Source organism: Poeciliopsis prolifica, unplaced genomic scaffold (assembly GCF_027474105.1).
Source record: "Poeciliopsis prolifica strain line A6 unplaced genomic scaffold, Auburn_PproV2 SCAFFOLD006, whole genome shotgun sequence".
Classification (NCBI taxonomy): Eukaryota; Metazoa; Chordata; class Actinopteri; order Cyprinodontiformes; family Poeciliidae; genus Poeciliopsis; species Poeciliopsis prolifica.
In genome coordinates, this window is record NW_026562381.1 from 11,185,132 (window position 1) to 11,209,326 (window position 24,195).

The following is a 24,195-nucleotide window of genomic DNA, read 5'->3' on the forward strand; positions in this document are numbered from 1 at the left end:
AAGAACAAGCTGCACTACTAGAGATTTTAAGCAAGCTTTAATACAATATCATTCAAATTGGTTCAGCTCCAGTCCTCTATCCAAGACTTTAATTGTTTCTGATGTAGAGCAGAAAATCACCATGTTGTTGGTTAGTAAACCGTGACAGATTCAAAATACTCACAGGCTAAAAACCGAAAAAATAAATTAAGGAAATAAATGAGTTTTATTTTTATTTATTTTTTGTGCTAAACAGATGCCTAGCCACCTAGCTAACTAGAGCTGACCACTGATTTGTTAGATTTTAGAATTAAAGTGTTACTGGACACTCCGTGGCAGTAGGGGGCAGTATAGTATTTATTCCTGGTCCGCTTGCGTGTGGAATATGAAGTCCGACCGTGTTGACTGAGGTGGGTGGAGGAGGGAGCCCCACATAGCGATCTCTTTCCTGGAGGAGCAGCGGCGTTTCTGCTCCTGACTGTCCGCTCAGGCTATGTTGCCCGACCGGTTGGCCTCCTGACACCGAACGGGACGTGAGGAAAGCGGGATAACATAACCGTATGTGACAGAGTTATGGACGCTAATCGAGATTAGAGACATTTGAGATTCCCTCCTCCAGCTGCTGCCTCGGCAGCGGCTAGCATTAGCCGCTGAAAACAAACAGCTGCCCGGAAGGAGGCCGCCGCGGCGCCGGGTTGGGATTTAACTTTCCTCGTCCCGACATTCCTGCCGATCCCACACAAAGTCAACCGCGAAGGGGTATTTATGTGTTCCGGGTAAGAATGGAGTCCACTTTGGGGATATCCAACGAGGAATGCTTGGCAATATCCTTTACGTGATGTTTTAGTTTTAGTTAGGGTTAGCCTAACGTTAGCTTTATGTATCAACCGACTTTTAATGCCCTGCTAACCATGTGAACATTTAATGCTACTAACATGGACTAAACCTATTTATCTTTCAGTAACAGCCATGATTTAATCTAATATAGCTGCTTCCAAACTGCATCCCTCTGTCCTGTTTGTTTGACTCTTGTTTTAACTTTCTTTGACTTCATTTTAACATCTATTTGCTGCCAGAATTAAACTAATCGCTCAGTAAGCGCAGTGGGGTAATGTTTGAGTTGAACAGGCCCTTTGTTGTGATGTTGACACTGCTCCCTCATCCTCCATCACATTGATTCCTTGATTGAGCTGCTCACACCGTGAAAGGTCAAGAGCTGAGGTCTGGCCAGAAGGAGCCCAGACTGCTGTCTCTAATTGAACGCAATGGAGAGTTTATGTAAGTATCAGTTATATAAAAACAGGTTTTAGTGTTGGACAGCTCGTAAATCGATAACTGATTGTGTTTGTGTTAAGACATTTTTCTGTGCACTTATCATAATTTTCAGCTAATTTCTGAGCTTTGATTTGGACCTGCTGATGCTTATTTCTAATTCTGTTTTCTCTTTAATAACTGTAATATGAGAAAACATTCAAAATATTTTTAGACAGTGCATCTTTTGTGGAGTGAAGGAAGCATCCTGCCACATTGTCAGAAATAATTTTCAATTCACAAAGTTAAATACATTATATAGCTTATTGATTATAGCTAATAAAAAAAAGATCAGAATACAACACTAGACCACTATAAGGATTTTTAAATACAAAAATATGGGCTAATAAATAACAAGTATGTTTCATAACTGCTTCAAAGTTATTTTCTAAAGGTACTCATTCATACTCTTCTAGTAAATGAATATGAAAATGACCGTTTTAGTGATTACCAAAAAGTAGTTTCCGTGTGTTTTCCATTAAAAATGTTTCTTGAAAGCATCTGACATTTAAAAAAGAGATACATTTCAAAAGGATAAAGTTAATTAATTAGGGTTGTTATAAACTGATATTTTTGAGACGATGGTGGTGGTTCAGTAAGTTGTGCGGATCTGTGGGGCACAACGTAATTTCTCAGTGCATTATTCACTGTAGGATTTAAGTGTTTGGTGTTTTGCTTTATTTCGATTGGCTGAAAAGGAGCCTGAATGTATGTCATGTTTGCAGAGTTGTGTATATAAGAAACGTCTCATCAGTTAACATCCAGCACCCTGCTTTATAAACAAAGTATGGCTTTCAACATGCGAGGTAATCAAAGCACTGAACAATGTCACACTGACAGACAGGATGTGTTGTAGGAAAGCAAAGTTGATCCAGGTTTGATCAGAACTTCTGCTCTTTATAGAGAACTTCTGATTTTTAGGTGAATGAGAAGCTTTTTTGTTGCCACTGGATTGTAATTTAACAGGAAGTCATGCGGTAGATCATGTCTAGTGTCCGTTTGACAGCTGCAGGGTTTGCTCAGTGATAGTGGGAGCTGTGTATACAAACACCAGTATAGCTCCCAGTTAGTTCCACCATCATCCACCTCACCGCAGATTATTTTGAATTTCTTCGCTTGGTCTTGAGCTGAAATGAGAGTCACATGGGCTCTAAGCCTCAGGCTGTTTAAGCCACATTAACTCATCCAAGAAGCAGTTCTGATGGGCCAAATTAAACTATGATGCCTCAAATAAAATATATACATTTTGTCATACCTTTCTATAATAATAATAACCAATAATAATTGATTTTTTTCACCATGGAAGTTGTTTGTTTATAGTAGAAAACTAGAAAAGGCTGCATGATTTTCTCTTCCTTGTACCTTTCTGAGGGAGTTTAATTAAATTGCTAAAAATAGGGTAGATTAAAAACTATAAATCAGAGTGAGGAAAACAAAACATGTTGACTGGAAAAAAGCTTTCTGGTTATTGGCTCTGACTTTAAAGTCTTCAAAGGGTCTGAATCACCAGGCCAGTCACAATAACAAATTTTACTGGACGATAAAATGTCCCAGCAGGCATTGCGATACAAGATAATATTGTTCTTTTGAGGCCATTTTCAAGTAATATAATAATAATGGCATAATAATGCAAGAACACATTTAACACTGAAACTGGGAGACATTTAAATTTCCAAAATAAATAAAACAACAAATAAAATTAATCATTAATCATCCAGTTTTTGGTAGAAATGGATGACTAAAAGTAAAATACAATAAATAATGTAAATGGAAATTAGTAAGCTTGTTTTAATTGATCATGTGATTAATTGATTTATTGCAGCATGCCTATCTATCAATGACCCAACTTGTCTCAGACTAAAGGGAGACTAATTGGAAATATTCCTTCTTGCAAAAATCACCATAAACTGAAGGATTATTTTTAGATGACCTGGTTTTAAAACCAGAGCTATCAAGCTGTAAAGCAGGTTAATTAATTGGGATAAAAGGTTTCCCAACTTAATTATTTTTATTCTCTAAGTGTTGCTCTATAAAGAGCAGACAGAGAGGTGATATTCTGCTCAATAATCATGTTAACTTGAAGTTCTGTTAGCTCAAGTCTTTGGCTAAAAATCATAAAAAACAAAAAAGACAAACACATTTCTCATAGTAATCTAGCAGATTTTTCAATGAATATATTGTGAAGTCATAGTATTTTCCTCTGGGTTATTATATAACTGGATGCAGCCTCTTTGCAGTAGATTTTTGGTTTGTAGTTTGTGACGTCTGTGGTTATCTCAGTTGATTCAGAGAACTCCCTGTGACGCATTTAGAAAGCCTGAATCATTTTTATTGTGAAGTGAAAGGGAACAGTGGGTAGAGCGCTGATTCAATCCCAGTCAGATATCAGTGAGTGTTTCCCTGCCCACATTAACACGCATCAAAGATCTGAATCCTTTTGTTTAAAACTTCATAACTTAATACTTTTTATACCCTGAATAATTCAATTTTTCCTTCAGACTTGTCTTTATTAACTTTGAATGTGGAACAGAGCCAGCCTGCTTGTTATTTTTCCACCGTTGTTTGCTTATTCAGCTGATTTCACCTAACTGCAGATTAGAGGATGAATTTGCATGAATGCATGCTCTCTTTTTAAATACTAAATTAGCATTTTGTTCCATTAATAATGATTAAAACACATATATCTTACTTGTGCTGAATGATTGAGTTTTAATTGCAAAATGGGTTTGTGATGGAAAAAGTAAATGGCCTGCAAAACCGAATTGTTCAGTAAATTCAGCATCAGAATCTGCGTTGCTCTTGTCCAGATTGGGCGTTTTGGCCACTCCTGATGCCGTCGTGTCTCGTCCAGTGGCCCAGTTATCCATACCAGTGAACCAGAAATTTGAAATTATACGAGGTATGTGTCTTTTTTTCTTCTCAGCGTTAGACATAAAAAAATGTTTCTGCATATTCTGAACCATATTCTGATCATCGTTATTAAATATCCTGTAACTTTAAAATTGTTAAAGGATTCAGTAAAATCAACGTATTAAACATTTTCTCTGTAGAAATGTTTAATACGTTAGAAATGTTGTGTGTGTGCATTTGTGAAGTGGAAAGGAAACAAATTCAACATTTTGCATACAGAAATGCTGAAATGTGGTCTGCATTTTTGTTCTGCCACAGTTGAGCAAGTTCTTTAACCTATGCCTTTCACGATAACAAATTTGACAATATATTTTTCCAGAAGTTATTGCAATGAAACAATAATATTGTTGTTTTGAGACCATTTTCATTTAATATAGTGGTAATAATGACAAAGTAATGCAAGAAAATATTGTCAAAGATCAAGAAACAATAAATTGTAATCAACATTTAACCCTGGAGCTGGAAGACATTTTAAATATCCCAAATAAATAAAGAAAATAGGAAATAAAATGAATTATGAAGTCACTATAAACAAAATTATCCTTCAAAAAAAGGCTAGTTGAGACTAAACCTGAAAACCAACTTTGGTCAAGAGAGGAAAGAAAACCAATAAATCATGAAATCATTGAGATTGTTTTAATTTGTGATGCGATTATTTGGTTCGTTGATTGTTGTGACAGGTTTTCTATGGTTATGAACTTTTCAAGTCTTGCCAAAGATTTTTGTGTTAGATTTCGGTCTGAACTTGGATTAAGTTCTCAGAGGACATGAATATTATTTTATCTAAATCTTTCTATGAGCCCCATCCTGTTCACAAATGTTCTCTAGCAGACCTCAACCCTTTAAAAGCAACTAATTTAACTTTCTAATTAGGTTATTATGGAAGGTAAGTGGTTGCACAGGATTTTAGATTCAAGTGGATGCATGCCACACTTTTAAGGTGAGGGAATGAAATAAAAAACATGTAATTTTTCTTATAAACTTTTGGTTGTAAAGTTCAAGAGAAAACTTTACAACTCTAATCTTTACATCTCTGTAATGTGAAAGTGAAAGCTAAACTTTAATGTTTTAATTTCCACTTCAAAGAGATTTTTTTAAAGTAATCTCAGACCGTTTCCCTCTGAAGAACCTGCAGGTTCAATCCCACCGCCGACCTTTGAACTTAACCGTTTTCCTTTTTATCTTGTTTCCCTCCAGAAGCTGAAGAGGCTCTCCTGATTGACTTTTCTGACGATTGTGAGTACTTCTTGAGTTTAACTTCATGCATCTAATCCGATTGCTACAAGTTTCAGAGGCATATTTGCAGAGTTTAGTTCAGCTTCCTTTTCTAGACTTATATTTTTAGCTTGCGTTGCAGCCCAAAGCGGCTTTATTTAGCGGCAGAGTTGGGTCATAAGTTGCCAAAGCTCACGGAAGGAATGCTAATTTAGGTCGCTGTTGTTTCTCAGCCGCTTTGTATTTCTAATGTGTTTGCAAAATCCAAAACGTGTCTGAGATGCAGGTGTTTTTTCCTCAGCAAGTATTACAATACGAATCCGAGGAGAAAAGTCTCCAGAGCTGATGCTGGAGCTGCAGGACGATGAGCGGACTCAGACGTTCTTAACCCAGGTGAAAAGCGCTCAAGAGCAAGGTGAGGCTGCTTGAGGCAGAGAGGCCATTAATTATTGAGTCGCCCATCTAACATTTATTTACTAAGGGTGGATTTCGCCACGCTGCTGTGATCTCTGTTCTCTCCTCCTGTGCACACAAAGAAACACCTTGGACTGCAACTTTTAAAATGGGCTTTTCCACTTCTGCTATACTCAAACCAGAACTACACATTAGTGTATGCTAGACCTGTCGCAGTAAATCAATTAATGGCATGAAAAATAAATATAAGCTCAATGATTTCCATTTGCATGATTCATTGTTTTTCTCTTTCTACCAAAAACCAGTTGACAAAAGTCTTTAGTCTGGTGCTTTGGCCTCAATTTGCCTCGTTTTCCGTAGGATAATTTTGCTTACAGATAATTTATAGTTAATTTTATTTATTTTTTCTGCAGTTTTTGTTTATTTATTTTGGATATTTAAAATATTTTCCAGTTTGAGTGTTAAATGTTCTTTATTGGTCTTTGAAAAAATGAACTTTGATTATTAATTGAAAATTGTTTCAAAACAACAGTATTATAATTTATTGCAATAATTTGTTGGATGATTTTTTTGTTTGACAATATTTGTTATTGTGACCTGAACTTGAGTGGACAGAGTTATCACTACCTGGTGAATCATTCTGACCTCATTTTGTGTTTATTTTCAAAAGAAACAAAAACATAACAGGAAATCTAATGATCACACATATGAACTGTAATTTATGCTGGTGTTGAATGTTTTCATTAACTTTTGCGAGGGAATATTTAAACTGATTTATTTATGTTTTAGATTATGTAGCCATAAAATATTTGCATGTATTTTCTAGTGATATATATAATATATATATATCACTTATATTGAGTTTATTGGAGTAATGAAATAATGTTCTCAGCTTCTTTAAACAGTTTTGCAGGTCATAATAATGTATGATTGGTTAAAAATTAGTTATTTAAGTAGTGGCTGCAGCATCCGATGGAAATCATAACAAGGGAATTGAGAAAAATCTTTGCACTGACACATTACAATAATAAGAGACGGTAATGTGTGTGAGTCAGAAAAAAATAGTAATTTTACGAGCAGTATGGTTGTCTAAATGCTGACCTCGCTGTTTCCTGGCTTCTCCGTTAGTAAGATTTTTAAATTCCTGTCCTGGTTGCCGACTGTGACCAACTTCCTGGAGAGATAAAGATTTTACTTTAAGTTTCCTTCTTCAACTTGTTCATCCAGTTTGACAATTATATTTACTATTTGCTTTACTGAAGGAAGCCACTATCCAGACTCTTATAAAGTAAAAGAAAACTCACTTTATATGTAGTTTGTCCTGTTTGGAACAACAACATCGCATGATCAAATTTATTAGGTTTTATTCATTTAACGTCATTCCTCTGATGACATCACCCTGGGTATAGTAACATACATTTTAAACGTTTCTTGCCTTATTTTCTCATTTTCTTTCATGTATTTTTTTATCTAATTAAATTTCCAAACATGGTGACTTGCACTTTGTAATGCTGCACCGAAACATTTAATCCGTATGTGAGAATGCTGCATATTTTAGGAAAAAATGACAAGAATGAAACAAACTATAAAAGGTTTCTGATGACTAGGGCTGAGCTAGTTTTTTGTTTTTCAGTCAAATCTGTTGTAGAAATTAAGTGGTTTACTTAATGCATTCATTTAGGTAAGAGGTCTCTTAAATTTTTGCATTGTGGACTAAAATATTCCATCTCAAAGTGTTCGAGCGCTACAAGAATCATTTTTAAATTAAATTACCCTCCAAAAAGTTTTTTAACCTTCTGAACAAACTGAACTCACTATATTTTAATTAAAATGTTCCAAATAGAATAATTACTATAGAAAATGTGTCTGTAAATCGAATGAAAAGACTTATTAAAAGACAGCTGCACAGTTTTTTTTTTTACACTTTTGGGTTTGTTTTTTTATTTATTTGACCTTCAGAAAAAAGTCTTTGAATTAAATTTTCTTATTTTTTTTTATTAAATGGTTGTCATTTACAGACGTCTGCTGAAACAGATAAAACTTTCTTTGGTGTTTGCATTTCTTGACGTCAACTGTTTTTATGTTCTAAATGAATGTTTGAGGAGATTAATCTTTGCTTATTTTAATTTTTTTCTGATTGATCTGTTTAATCTTTCCAGTTTTGTCCAAGAAAAGTAAACCCAAAACGATGGAGCCGCTCACTCCAGCGGCGTATCGAGGTCCGGTCCCAGTTCCACCACAACGGGCCACAAAGACCACCAACAGCAGCGGAGACCACCAGACCAGAACATTCATGGCTCCGATCTCCAACCCCAACATCGCAGCAGGGAATCATAACGCCACCGGTAAAAATCTGATTGTTTACAGTTTAAAGAGTTAAAGTTTGACATCAAACTAAATCAAGAGTTTTTTTTAGCCTGGTTTTCACCTTAAATTTTTTTGAAACAATATTATTGAATATTAAATTATTTAATATCATAATAAGATGTAATATTACATAATAGTTATGTATTATACTGAAGTTGTTTTAAATGTTTTTATGTAAATAAACGTTTACTTTTATGGTCTAAACGGGCGGTATCATGAAAAATTAACTTTTTTTTTTAGCTTTAAGTCATGTTACAATGTTATTCCCTCATCAAAAACACAATATTATAATGTTATTAAATATTTTAACATTTAATCTTAATTTTACTTAATCCTGTTTTTAATCTTTCCTGAACATTTATTGCTTCAGAATATGGATTTGGAGAGGGCTTAAAGAACACCGTTAAAGTGGAGGAGAAGAAGAACCAGCAGAATCGGATCGTTGCGTCCAGAGAGCCGCCCCCTGTTCCCACTCTGCCTCCCCGAAAAGCCTCCTTCCCTCCATCCAATCCTCTTCCTCCGCTTCCAGTCCCAAGGATTCGGCTGCAGCCTTTCAGGCCCGAGGCACCGCTCTTGTACCGAACTCCAAACCAGAGTGAGTCCACCTGGAAAGGATGTGTCATTTATCTGAAATGTTTCTGTCTTTTCAGAATTTCAACTCTTTTTAAAAATTTTTTAAATCCAGTAGTTTCAGGCCTATTAATTACACGGACAGGCCGACGTCCTGGTCTGACAGTCCGTCGACCAACAGCATGAGGCAGGCCATGCTGTCCAGCGAGGCCGGGCAAAGAGAGTACCTCATTAAACACCGCCTGGGCAAAAAGGAGAAGGAGTACGTGGACATCCAGTACTTCAGGTGAGGAACAAATGGGAACAGATTCAGCTTCAAACCTGGTACACACGCAGCCAAATATTAATAAAAATGTATATGTTTGGAAAAACAACATCATACACACGGGTCAGTTTAAGTCCAGAATGAAAACACATCTGTTCCCTCTGGGCTTCAACACCAATTACAGAGAAAAAGGAAAGAAAGTTGCTGCAACTGGAATTAAGTTTTGTTTTGGTTTTATTCATATTATTAGATTTTGGTATTTTCTGCCAGTTTTATAATCGTCTTATTATTTTGACCAAACTTAATTTCATTTTAGTTCATCATTTATCTACCTGTAATGTTGTCATTGTTGTGAATCACTTTGGTCAACTGAGGTTGCTGTAAATATAGGTAAATAAACTTTGACAGGATTGGTTTAAGCTTTTGTGCTTCACATTATGTTATAATGCTATTCTGATTGATATTTTCACAGATTATCTGAGTCATAACAAATGGTGACAATTTTAATAAATACATATGACATATTTTCTGAGTAGTTGCATACTGCAGCTTTAAAGGTGTAGTATAATGGAAAACCAACGTTTTAGTACCGAACTAAAACGTTGTTATAATCATGTTTTAATGTTATTTAGTTGTCAGAAACACATCTGGAGTGTTGATTTGATTCTTTCATGCATGTTTGAGCAATCCTTTCATCTCCATGGCGACCGTTCAGCTGTACAAAACACCTGGATGGCCCTAGCTCCGCCTTCGAAGCGAAGCTCCTCCTTGACGAGGAGGAGGGCCTAATCCAAAACTAAATAAAGAATAGATCAACCATTAGCATAACTTTGTTTCAATAACATTAATCATTTAGCATAGAATAAGTTAATCTAATACTTAATAGCCTCCAACATAATCTGTGAAAAGATGGATACCCTTGAATAAATGCACAGACCTGACCAAAGACAACCAATCAGAGCCAGGAGGTGGGTCTTAGCGATGCCAATCAATCCATGAACGTGCTGCTAGATGCTAATTCTGTTTTAATTTTTAAAAAAGTAGGAGATGTTAACTTTTCCATTTACCAAACAAATTTGTTTTTCTTTTTCAGTTTCTTCATCGGAACCTGGAACGTGAACGGTCAGTCCCCAGACAGCAGCCTGGAGCCCTGGCTCTGCTGCGACCCCGATCCTCCTGATATTTACGCCGTTGGGTCAGTAAACGATAACGATTAAACTCCAGCCACCAAGCAACATAATTGTAAATCCAACTAGGAAATGCTCGTAACTGGAATATTAATTACTTTATTTTTGATTGTAGTTTTCAAGAATTGGACCTGAGCACTGAGGCGTTTTTCTACATGGACTCGTCCAAAGAGCAGGTCTGGATTGAAGCTGTGGAGAGGAGTCTGAACAGAAAAGGTGACTACAAAAAGGTGAGTAAAGGGTTAATTATCAAAGATGAAGTGTTAATGCTATAAAAACTTTTTTTTCTGTTCAGGAAGATAAAAAATTAATTTTGTACCAAAAATTCAGACAAGCAATATCATCTGTCATCAAATTACCACTTATTGATCTTAATTTGAATTCAAATGTTCTCAATTACATTTATTTCAGTGACTTTTTAAAGAAAGAGATTTTGCATGTTTGCTCTTTTAAAAGAAAAACTTTTATTTTTTGATTTCTTTTGGGCTGCGTTGAGCAAATTTTTTATAAAACCAGGATTTGGTCACTTTCTGTCAAAACGCCTCGCTTTGTTTAGCCGGTCTCAATAAATTATAGCCGAATTAGATGCAGCAAAGTTGTTCCTTAGTAAAAGTCTCTGGAAAAATGTGGATCTGGTTCTTATAAAAGTTTGGTTGTAGAAAGATGAACACTTTGTGTTGTACTTAATATTTTCCATTGCAAGAAAATCATCGATATTAATTTTATGCAATGAAAACTAAAAACTTGAGAAATAAACATGACTTTTGAACTGGATTAAGGAAAAGAACTTTTCTTTTTTTAATTTTGGAGAAGTGTGGTTAATTTACTGTGAACAGTCTGTGCTATAGATTTACATTAATTGTGATTTTTCTTTAAAAAAATGTTTGAGCTGACAGAAAATCCTTCAAAATTGAACCTGGAATTTTGAAATGTTGTGGAAATATGTTGGAATCTTGTAAGTAAACAAAAATGGAGTTGAAAATCTAAACTCTTGCTGAGAAATTTGTACAACGGCTTTTAAAATAATTTTTGCAGATGAAGATGATCCGACTTGTTGGGATGATGCTTGTGGTCTTTGTCAAGAAGAAACACAAGAAGCACCTCAAGGAATTGGCAGCAGAGCACGTTGGCACGGGAATCATGGGAAAAATGGTCAGTTTACACTGAATCTTCTGCCTTCTAATGAGCAAAATATGTACTAGGTATTTGAAACTGTCGGCTTTATAATTTGATGTTTTAGGGAAACAAAGGAGGCGTCGCTGTCAGGTTCGTTTTCCACAACACCAGCTTCTGCATCGTCAACTGCCACCTGGCGGCTCATGTCGAAGACTTCGATCGCAAATCAGGACTACAGAGACATCTGCGCCCGAATGACCTTCCACCTCCTGGACTACCCGCCGCTGAGCATCGTCAAGCACGAGTGAGACCCAGCAACACGTCCTTGTTTTGTTTCAGTTCTGACTTTACAAAAACAACACTTTGAATTCAGGCGCTTGACGTTTTGTTCTAGACTCCCGTCAGACGGGTCAACATCGCTGTAGGCAGCGCTGAGAGGAGACTCTTTAGCATACGTGTCCTTCAAACTCTTCCACCATTTGTTTAACATTTATTTAACATTTATTTAACGTGGTTCACTGTTTTTGCTTGTCTGATTTGGACAGCTCAAATGTGGGGAAATATTTATTAATGTTTATTAACATTCTGGAGGTTTTTTGAAACATTTTCTACACACCAAAAATCATTAATTTACTGCCAAAAACAAATGGGTGTTTTTTTGTGTTTTTTTTTACACTTTGTTGTTTTTAGAAGCAGTAGAAACCCAAAGGGAAAAATAAAAACAGTTTGCATAATCGGTCCGCTTTAAGCATAGCAGCCAGGTCATATTCACCGTTGAGTTGACCAAACGTGTCTGAAAGCTGTTGGTTTTGTTCCAGTGTGGTGATCTGGCTTGGAGACCTGAACTACCGCCTCTTCCTATACGATGCAGCAGAAGTCAAACATCTCATTGCTGAGAACGCGCTAAAGAAACTGCAGGAGTATGATCAGGTAATGAACTGAGGCAACAATTATATAAAAAAAACATATATATGTTTGTTAGTTTATGCAAGGAAAAGATTTTATGGCTCTTTTGTTTGTAGATTGAGTTTTTAAACAAAAAAAGCTCAATAGCACTTTGTAACAAATATCTACAGAATTTATATGATATCTGATGATAATGGGCAGGATTGTCAAATTTTTGTAGGTTTTATTCCTTTGAGTTTGGTTGAGAAAGAAGAATTTTGTTTCCCAAATGAAATAAAATTGTTTCCATGTGCAGCTGAACGTTCAGAGGCAAACCAAAAGAGCCTTCACCGACTTCGAAGAGGGAGAAATCAACTTCATTCCCACATACAAGTATGACACCAAAACGGATCGATGGGACTCCAGGTACAGTTTGTTTCTTCAGATTTTCTTTTCTGCTTCCCAATTTATGTTTGCAGAAATAAAACCAGCGTTAAAAATACATTTTTATTGTTTTTATTTGTGTCCAAACATTTCATGTATGTTGTGTTTGGAGATCAGCCGGGGCTGATCAAGCTACAAAAAAACTATTTTTATTACATAATTATTCAAATTTAATTAAATTAATTTATTTATTTTGTTTTTTTAAAACGTTATTAGAAATATATAAAAAAAATGAAAATAATTCAATTCCTCTGATAAATAAGATAAAGATTAGTAAAATGCAATAAAATATTAAAACGTTTCTAACATGTAAAACCTTTAGTCCTTTTTTCTTGATTTTAATCAATACAGTTTTTTTTATTGGTTATTTTTTATTAACTAGTCAATAATTGAGTAGTATTAGATTTTTTTAAATGTATTTCTACAGAATTTGAACGAACCTACAGTTAAGGTTTTTAGGTTTGTCTTAAATGTAAAACGTCTATTTTTTGATTATTTTTCTCTTAATTACTGCTGTGAGTAAATCTAAATCTAATTGAGTTCTGAAATTAACCATTTTTGAATCTGTATTCTCCAGTTAACAATTAATTACTTAATTAGTCATTTCAATAATCAATTAAACTTGATTAATCATGTCTGGCCTAACTGTATGCGAAGAAAAGGCAGGAATAAAAGAGAATGTGCATTATTATTTGGATGTTTCTAAATTTGAATTTGATGGCAGATTAAACTTACGTTTTTTTACTTTTCTTGCTAATTTAATTTCTACAAATTTTCCTTGGGGTTCATTTCCACCGGCTGAAGCGTTTTGCTGCCTAATGCAGCGTCAGCATGTTTTCCTCTCAAACTTTATCTGCTTCCTGCAGCGGGAAGTGCCGAATCCCTGCCTGGTGCGATAGGATTCTTTGGCGAGGCAGCAACGTCGAGCAGCTCAAATACCGAAGCCACATGGAAATGAAGACGAGCGACCACAAGCCGGTCAGCTCGCTCTTCAAAATTGGGGTAAGACGTTGTGGAATGTTGAATATGATGTTAAAAGGTCCAGAACAAGAAGTGAGGAAAAAATAACTTCAAAACATTCGTTTGTAGCTTCCAGGCAGAAGAAATTATTTTTCTTTCTTTGTGATCATAAGCGTCTCTACTTTTTGACTGCAGAGTATAAGGAGATCTCTAACCAAGTTCTTTTATGCCACAAAAAGCAAAATGTGTTATTTTTTTTCCCACACAAGACTTAAAAATAAAAAAGTAAACTGGATATAAAGTCTGGTAACAAACTTTAAGATCAAATCAGGTAAACCTTAAAGATATCAAAACAAATAGAATAAAGTGTGTTTCTATTCTATCGCTTTGTTTACATGCAGTTCATGTAAAGCTGCCTGACTTCAGAGCTTCATAAAATTTTAGTTTTTTAAAAATTCAGTTTCACTTGTGCTTTTTTTATTTCAAGGAATCCATATTTTTCATAAAATAAACCCCAAAAAGTCATCATATGAAGTCAAAATTTTCTGCAGTTATATAGAAAATAGTTTAAATATTTTGAGGTTTGAAGTCTTAAGTATTGAAATCAAGCTGCCAGTTATAAGTAACTGTTTTTTTTAGCCAAATGGGTACATTTGTGGTAAAGATACCAACTGAACTCCTCCGTAAATCTTTTGTGGAAAATAGAAACATTTCAGACATAAACTAAAATTGAAATTTTATTGCAATGTGTGCAGTAATGTTGGGAGTTTTTAAAAACTACTCATTTAAAACTTTCTCTAAAATATGAATATATTTAACATTTATTTTAAAAGAATCATCTGTTTTGGATTATAAAGCTACAACACGTCTTCACTCGGCGTGTATCTCACGCTGCTGAGGTTCTTTGCTAAAATGCTAGGCTAATGTTAGCCCTCTTCCTCTCTGTTTTGATATAACTTGTCTTAAAAGTCTGTTATTATTTTCTAATGAATCATGTACCAAACATGTAAATCTGTTTAATTTAGATTAATGATGTTTGTTTGTGTAACAGGTGAAAGTCGTGGATGAGCAGCGCCAGAAAAGAGTGTTTGAAGACATCGTTCGCGCCATGGACCGAATGGAGAACGACTGCCTTCCTTCTGTGTCTCTCAGCAGGATAGAAGTAATAAAGCTCAACTTTTTTATATGATAAACTCACATATTTACAAATAAATGGATACATTTGTGGTAAAGATACCAACTGAAGTCCTCCGTAAAGCTGGGATTAATGAGCTTTTTGCTGGATTTCTCCTCGTCGTGTTGCAGTTCACGTTTAAGGACGTCAAGTTCAGGCAGTTGCAGAAGGAGCGCTTCCTGATTAAAAACGACGGCCAAGTACCGTGTCACTTTGCCTTCATCCCTAAACCAAACGACCCAAACTATTGCAAACCGTGGCTGCGTGCCGAACCCAGCGACGGATTCTTGGAGCCAAGTAAGATTTATTTTTTCTTTGATTTCTGTGTTTTTACAGGTGCTTGAAATCCTTGAAAATGCTTTTCAAGATAAGAAAAGTGGTGGATATTATAATATAGCAAAAGCAAAAACCACATTAACATAACCGATCACTTCTCGTTTCCTAAGAAATAAATGTTTTGACTTCTTCTGTGTTCTCTGAGCAGGTGAGACCCTGGAAATCTATCTGGAGGTGTATGTAAGTAAAGACTCTGTTACCCTGCTAAACTCTGGACAAGACTCTATTTATGATATCCTGGTGCTCCATTTGGACCGCGGCAAAGACTACTTCATCACCATCTCTGGCAACTACCTGTCCAGCTGCTTCGGCACCTCACTGGAGACTCTGTGTCGCATCAGGAAGCCGGTCAGAGAGGTCACCAACCTCATCGACCTGGTGAGGATAAACATAACAGCTGGTTTGGCCAACTGTGTTTCATTTATTTTGGGTTGGAGCTCATTTATGATCAGAATGTTGTGACCAGAACTTGACCTGCAAAAACAACAAATCTTAGTAACTTTTCAGCAAGATACAGGAGCGTGCATGTTGATAAAATGTACCTGATCTAGTGACAGATTATTTCACTTAATATATTTTTTCCCATGTTATAAGTGGAATAATCTGCCATTAGAACAAGAACTTTTTATCAGTATTAAAGAATCATTAACTTAAACCAAGCGTCTATATCAGGGGTGTCCAAACTGCGGCCGGAGGGCCATTTGTGGCCCTTGGATAAATTTTGTGTGGTCCCTTACTGCAATTCAAAAATGGCATAAATTTGGCTCCCAACACTTTTTGTAATTTTTTTTAGGATTATTTTTTTCCACGGCAACTTTATATCTTCTTAAACAATTTAGATATTAAGGTCAATGCAAAGATTTTTTTCTTGAGTTAACTTATTATTATTACCGGTATTACTATTATTTTTATTATTATTATTATTGTTATTATTATTACCGGTACTATTATTATGTTACTAGTTGTGCCACAAATATCTTTATCACACCCATTCATTACATTTGGCTAAATTCAGCAAAGGTTGTAAAATAAAATTCTTACTTTCATTGCTGGGAATAAACTAAAAACATTTTATAGACTCAAAAAGTTAAATAATTGTAAATATTAAGGGGGACGTAAAATATTAAATGTTTTATTTATTGTGAATGTAAAAGAGAAAAAATTCACGAGAATATTCTTTTCTTTTTAATTGGGGGAGGAAAAAAAACATTTTGACTTGAGGATTTTAACATCGGGTGTAAAAGTTTGGACACTTTTGAGTTTTATCTAGTAGAAATTGTATGTCAAACACACAAATTATTACCAAGTCCTTTTGGTCTGATAGTGCAAATATGTTGAAATAAGACAAAAAATAAATTGCAAGTAAGAGAAATAATCTGGAACTGGTACTGTGTCTGTTAATATTAAGTATTTATTGACTTAAAACAAGCTGCTATGTTTTGCTAAAAAGTTACTAGTTTTGTTTTAATTAAAACGTACCAACATGTCTGCACTACTAGACCAGAACAACCTGGTAATGTTTTGCTTTTGCAGAGTGTGAACGTTTGAGGGCTCATTTCTTCCCTCAGGCTAAAATCAGTCACCAGTCGGTTTATATTTAGGAACATAAAATGTCTCAACTTGTGTATTTCTGTTTGCGAACAAGGAAGTAGCAGAAACATTGAACAGAATCTCCTTACAGAAAAAAGAATCAAGGAAACTTTGACTTTGTTCTTTCTTGTCTCGTCATCTCTTCCTGCATATTTTCCACCTTATCTGATCAAACTTTGGGATAAACTCCTGAATTTCCTCTTTAACAATCAGATTTCACCACTTGATTGATTGATATTAAAACATTTATGCGAGAGCGTTGGATCTTTTGGGATTTTTCTGCTTTTACACATCTGCTTTGTGTGTTTTCTCTCCCCCTCTTGCTCGTTTCTTTGCTGTGGTTGCGGGCTGGCTTCTTGCTCAGGGAGAGGACAGCGGTACAGAAAAGGTAAATAATTAACAGAAACCAGTAATCTGTTGTCGGGCACAAAAAGGGCGGCATCAGTCCAGATACAAGTTAATTATTCCCTTTACGCCACATTATCCACATCCTGCTGTCAGAGTTCAGTAGTAACTAGTTACATTTACCTCAGTAACTTTTTAAAATAAAAAATTACTTGTAGGAGTATTTTTACTGTTACCTTAGAAACTTTACTACAAAATATCTCTCCCCATTGAATGAAAAACAAACATGTTTTAACCAAAAATAGTTTTTTTTGTTTGTTTTTATTGAAAAAGAATTTATTTTGCCCTATTTTGTTATCTTTGTTTGTTATATGAATTATTGTCATTTTGTGTGGTGAGCCGTCGTTACCACTGTACAATGGCTGCTGGAAAAGACGAGTGTTTTGTTGTTCACTTACCGTCCACAAACCACTTGCTGCATTCGTTTTGGTTGTGCAGAAGGCTCCACTTTTGCTTTTCAAAGCTGTTCAGTTGTATAATTGCGCATGTGTTTGCATCCATTTCCACAAGCAAGTTTAAAACATTGAGTTTGTTGGTGTTATCAGGATTTAAAGTGACAGGAACCCTAAAACGCCTCATTATGAAAGGAGATTAAAATAGTTTGAGATTAAAATCTCATTATTTAAGGATGCTTTTGTGCAAAAAATGTAATGAGCAATGTTCAAGTATGCATAATAGGTAAGCTTTGAATATTTTATCATAAAACTAGATAAATGTTAAGTTCCTGTGGGCTTTGGTGTTCATTGTTATCAAACATGAGCAACAGTTTTGTCATCTTTGTAATTTAGTTTTAGGTTTCTCCTGCAGGAGAAGCAGGGAAAACGTCTCCAGTGAGAGTTCGACTCATGTTTAATCTCATTTCAAAACTTTGGAGCACACAAGATTAAAAGCAATTTGAAGACGCAATCTTAAAGTTTTTAGATGTTCCTGGTCTGTGTTTCTTTAGTTTAATTGTTTTTATTCTCCTCTCCTGTTTTCCCCTGATTTATGAGCCATACTGGTAATTTTTGGACCTGGGATCCATTTGCAGAAACAAAAATAACATTTGCAGCTTTGTGAAATGTCTCCCCTTCAACTGATCAAATTAGCTGCCTTTTATTGAAATGTTTCTCTCAAAATAACATTTTTCTTGATAGAAATTGTCCATCTTTTTGCTTCTCAGGAAAAGTCGATGGTGAATTTGATATTTGCGGATGGAGGAAGTTCTGACGACATTCCTCTGAAAATCCCCAAAGAGGTTTGGATCCTGGTCAACCACCTCTTCACCAAGTCCTGCGATCAGGTTCGGCAAGACTTATTTATTTCTTATTCTGATCAAAACACATGTTGCTCTGACTTTATGAAACAACTTCCACAATAAAGAGAAAGTTGTGGTTTCTCTAAACAAAAGGGAAGTTTGATGAAGGGTCATCAGATCAGTTTAAGTGAAATAAAATCCTTTTTATTTTATTGGAGTTGCTTTTTCTGTCTGATCACTGAAGAAGTTTAAATTTTAAGATGACGTTAGGCTTTGATTAGTTGTATAAATAGAGTTTTGTTTTAATTCAGAGATTCTAAATTATGATAGATTATTGGGGATAGACAAGGATTTTATTCTTTTATTAGAAATTCTGGGAATAAAGTCTTATTTTCAGAATTAAAACCCAATATTGCCAGGAGAAAGTCGAAAAATTAGAAGAACAACTTTGTTTTCGTGTCATAACTTTAGTCTCAACTTTCTGTCACTTTATTCTCATATTATTATGACTTTATTTTCATCATACTGAGACTTTTTGTCATCCAAATGTATTCTGGTTTTATTTTGACTCAATGTTTATTCTCTTAATATTCTGACTTCATTTTCATTGCAATCAGATTTTCTCTTAATCTCATAATATTTACTTTTTGTCAAACTCCTTGTATCATTCCAACTTTCTCATCTTGTGTTATTGTCATGACTTTCCATCATACTAATTTATTCTCATATTATTATGAGTTTATTTTATCTCATCTTATTGTCATACAGCTTTTTTCTCTATATATTCTGACTTCATTCCTGTAATTTCTTTTTTTTTTCTTCGCCTGGCTCTAACACTTTGTACCTTTAGATGATCTGGTGTTTGAGTCGTTATATTTTTGCTTACAGGAGGATTTATTCCAGACTCCAGGCCTGCAGGAGGAGCTCCAGAGCATCATTGACTGCCTGGACACCAGCATCCCAGAGTTTCTGCGTATCCTTGACATTATTTCATTACAAATCATATACAGTCATATATCTATATATATATTATTGTTTATAATATATAGACTAAAAATTCAAAGGAGCAAATGTTTCACTTAGGGAATAATTTTATTGTCTAAGATGTATTATTTTGGGGAACTCTTGATCGTTAGTAACACAGAATGAATTTGTGTTACAGAATTTAATTCTATCCAATTAATAAATGGATAGAAAAATTAGTTTAATAGGAGATTAAACTCCTTTTTTAACTGAATTTGAACAGGGTGAAGATAAAAATGCCACTAACTAAATAAGCCTGTAAATACTTATTTAGTAGAACAGAACATATTTACAGACCAAGGTTTTTATTTTTTCTACAATGGAAAGTATATATATATATATATATATTTTATACAGTTATTATATGTTCTTTCTGAAAATTGACTTTTTTGAGTCTGCTACCCCAATTGACAATTATTCGATTACTAAGTTAGTTGACTTCAATTATCGTTTAATCACGATTAATCATTTCAATCTTATATTAAACCTCGACTGAAATGCAGTCGTTCTGATAAACTTTGAGTTTTAGGTGCAATTTTGAAAAATATTTACAGTAAAAACTGTGCAAATAGAAAATGAACCGATTTGTGCAGTTCTTTGTTTAAACTCTACTGGACTCCAATTCCTCCGTAACTTGTGGTCCAGCTGGTTGTAACCACTCCGTAGCCGAAGCGCTGCTGATCTTCCTGGAGGCCTTGCCAGAGCCGGTGGTTTGCTACGAACTCTACCAACGGTGCCTTGACAGCTCTCACGACAGCCGCCTCTGCAAGCAGGTAGACGGCCGCCAGAAGTTTCTGTTTCTGCAACACAAAGCGAAGTGATGAATCTGCAGTAAACGTCTCTGACGTCCACAGCTGGTCTCGCAGCTCTCCCGGCCGCATCGAAACGTGTTTCGATACTTGATGTCTTTCCTGAAGGAACTGCTGAAGCACTCGAACAACAACAACCTAACAGCAAACCTCATCGGTAAGAGACTGACGAACAGAAAGAACTGAAGAAAGAACTAATGAATCAATACGCAAAAATAAAAATGAATCGATGAATATTTATAAATTAACAAGTTAAATTAAGTAAATCAAAACAAATAAAGCAACAGATAAATGAAAATAAACTAATAAAAAATGAATAAATGTGAAAAGTATCTGAAATTTGTGTTTGCAAAAATGGAGGAAATAAAGAACAAAAACGTGCGAGAACAAATCAGTTAAAGGAAATGAACAAGTGAATAAAATTAAGACATTGAGTAGATTGATGCTGCTTTTTGTATCAATAAATTTAAAAAAGGAAATAGAAAAAAAAATAGTGAATAAAAATGGAAAATTAACTAATGATAATAATCAAGAATAAATAGAAATCTACAAACTAATCCAAATGACAAAGAATAATTTGAAATTAGCTAATTAAATTAGACTGAATGCAGAAAAAAAAAATCTAATGAACAAAAATTGAAACCAGGAATGAAAGACGAAAATAAAATACACAATAACATTTTATTTTGTGAGAATCAAAGAAGTTCATTTTAAAATGATTGAGGTCAAATTAATAAAAGTGAATGAGTGGAAGTTGACAAAAATAAGGAATTAATTTAAATAAATGAAAAGGATGTAGTGAGAGTAATAAAATATGAATTCTAAGTAAGAAAAATAATGACATTTAACTGAACAAATAAGGACTCCTACAATATATAATATGAATAAATGAATGAATAATAATAATAGACATGATTTACTGATAATAAACAGTAATATGGATGGTTTGGTGTTTTCAGCTACTCTCTTCGCTAGCCTCCTCATCCGACCGCCGCCCAACATGGCCAGCAGACAGTCGGGACAGGACCGACAGAAAGCCATCAACTTCATCCTGGGGTTCCTCATGTCCGCAGACGACGACTAACCAACGGGTCGACGGCCCGACCCACCGGGTCGCCGACCCGCTTTTTACTTCGCCGAACCGCTCACCGACTCGGCCGTCACAGGCTGCAGAGACGACACTTTGACCTCAGCAGGCGTCGCGTTTTCGATGTGGGAAGAGTTTGAACTGACTCACTTTTTAACGACTTAAAGGACGGGAAGACACTCATACCAAAAACAGTGAGTGGAGAAACTGTGGAAACACTATCCAGAGAGACACACACTAAACGCAGGAGTGCTACTTCCAGGAGTTGCGGTAAATAATACTGTTGATCATTTAGTGTGAAATGTACGGGAGATGATTGGAGCCACCAAAAAATTGTAAAATTCTAATTATCGACTCAGAATTTTGATTTTTTTTTAAAAAAGAATTCTCACTTTTTTTCTGAAATTTGTTTTGGATTCTTTTTACTTTTCTCTCAGAATTCTGAATTCTTTTGTAGAATTCTGACTTTAATCTCTGAATTCTTTTTTCTGACAATTCTTTTTGTCTCTTTCTCAGAATTCTGACTTTAAACTTAAAATTCTGGCTTTGTTTGAGAATTCTTCTCAGAATTCTTTTGACGTTTTTTCCTCAGAATTCTATCTTTAAAGTCAGAATTTTTTTTGTCTACAAATTCTCAGAATTCTTTTGATTCTTTTTCTCAGAATTCTGGCCTTAAACTCAAAATTATAATTCTGTCAGTTTATGTCAAAATCCACATAAATTAGATAAATTATGTTGTTTGTATATGAGAATGATCACACATTTTCTTCCTTGTTATATGTTTTGTAAACCTTCACTCTCGGAAATACTGTCCCAAAATTATTTACTAGATTTGCGTTTTATAATTAGATTTGCCCAATGGTGCATTTAGGCAATTTTGATTCTGAGAAAAATTTTATTTTATTTTTTTAAATGGCCCTAATCTTCCTCCGTAGGAATGGGATAAATATAGTATTTAGTTACTACGAATGTTTGTGCTTAAGTAACGACAATCATTTGTTGCTGCATTTTTGCTGGGGAGACAATAGAATTTATTAGCTAACACATCGGTTGTATTTTATCTGTTATTTATATTTGTTTTTCTCCTGCGTTTGCAACATTAGGTTTTTTTTTATTTTTGCTTTTTACATTCACACAATAACCTTCAATCTCAATTAGGTTGAAGAACCTAATTGAAGTTGGCCAGACATTCTTCAGTTTGGTGTCAAAAGTTTGTGCAAAACATTTTGTGCTGCTATTATTTTAAAGATATTAGTATGTTTCCAGAGGTCATCAAAGGTCAAACAGCCAGTCTACATTTACAAAAACAAGCAAAATATGGCATCAATCAGCTTTGCCACTTTTGTGCAGCAATTTTTTTTTGTGCTGTTAATTTTTTTTTCTAGGGATCAGACATTAACAAAACCAAGCAAAAATTATATAATTTTATTTTTGTATATTTGTGTCGCTAAACATTTTGTAGCACAGTTGATTTACACACAATTTGCTTTTTTGTAAACGGAGGTTTTTGAAAAATGTATTGCTGTCTTTAATACTATAGCAGCACAAAGAGATTTTTTTTTTTGCACCAAGGCTTGACACCAATTTAATTTAATTTCAGCTTCACTCAGGTCGACGAACACCGTATTTTGTCATGTTTATCCCTCTGTACATTCAGTTCTGTCAGCCATACACAATAAATTTATCACACTAAACCTCCTGGCCGAGTAAAGAGCCGCCCTCCGAGGGTTTTGACGTCTCGATGTAAATATGAATGTTTTGTGTTTCATGACTGTCCGGTGGTGAGATTCTGTGACGTTGTCTCCTGTCAGCCATTACAGTGATACTGTTTATATCTGTGTTTGTTTACATGTCCTCCCACATGTCTGGAACAGTCTGTATTGAGTGTTTGCTGAGTAAAAGTTCTTCTAAGTGCTGCAGTGTTTTCTGGGAGCAGATGTACCAAGATTGAAGCGCTCATTTATGTGCGGTTTTGTTCTCTGGTCCCAGCTGTGCCTCTGAGGAATCTACTTTTTCGCTTCCAACTCTTGCAAAACATGTGGTTGTAGAAATAAGGAACTCTTCCTCCCTCAGTTTGTTGAATGTTTCCTCTTTAACGGTTTCTCTTGACAAACGTCGGCTTTAGTTTTCGCAATTATGACACTCATTTCCTCCGATCGCCGTCTTGAGTAACTGATGCCCGGAAAACCCAATTACAGAAAAACAGCAAATATTAAGCTACGGAGACAATAAGAACACACTTTAGGGTGAAAACTATAAATCAAACATTAATGTGAGTTTTGCCAAATGTTTACTTTTGCTTGAGGAAAATGTGTTAACTGTTCGGTGGAAAGTCGAACCGTCATCGTTCACAAGAAAACATTTGAAATTTTGGATGCAACTCTAACGTCATCTGATGTCTTTTTTTATGTTTCATAACTTTAAGGTACATTTGACAGCAACTTTAATGTTTTTGGGTACTTTTTAATTTATTTAAGATGAATAAAACTACATGAAATGCCATTGTCATGTTTTTTACTTATTTTTGTTGTGATGCAGCCTGGTAAAAAAACAGAAAAACAAAACAAAATAGCTATGATTTTCATTTTGTTTTATTTAATTCACACAGTAATAAATGTGAATTGTTCATGTAACAACAAAGACATTTTGAATGAAAAAGAACAGAAAGTATCAAGTTTATTTGCTTTCAGAGTGCTTTACATCACAAAAAAATAAAAAGTCATTTATGAATCTATATATTTGCTCCTATTTACATTAAGAGAAAATTACCTTTTCCAGCTATAAAGACTATTATGGAAATATTTCAAATACGAAAAATATCAACTTAATCAATGCCCTATCGCTTCATAATGACTTTCAAATTTCTACTAGATACGGAAAGAGATTCTCAAGATTGTTCCATAAACTTTTA

General features: G+C 34.7%; 1 protein-coding gene across 1 annotated transcript; it reads left to right on the plus strand.

Moving 5' to 3' along the window:
• The first annotated feature begins 390 nt into the window (after window positions 1-390).
• Window positions 391-23,786, plus strand: LOC129360636 (inositol polyphosphate 5-phosphatase OCRL-like). The gene is given in 26 exon segments (XM_055030962.1): window positions 391-803; window positions 1,178-1,257; window positions 4,098-4,189; window positions 5,398-5,436; window positions 5,717-5,830; window positions 7,989-8,174; window positions 8,567-8,722; window positions 8,725-8,791; window positions 8,882-9,052; window positions 10,125-10,226; window positions 10,334-10,448; window positions 11,254-11,370; window positions 11,459-11,556; window positions 11,558-11,638; window positions 12,153-12,264; window positions 12,536-12,645; window positions 13,530-13,665; window positions 14,675-14,785; window positions 14,929-15,094; window positions 15,282-15,511; window positions 17,088-17,111; window positions 18,291-18,410; window positions 19,254-19,338; window positions 20,034-20,161; window positions 20,243-20,354; window positions 21,157-23,786. Coding segments are annotated over 26 exon segments (2,919 nt in total). The 5' UTR covers window positions 391-761; the 3' UTR covers window positions 21,282-23,786.
• Window positions 23,787-24,195: the final 409 nt, after the last annotated feature.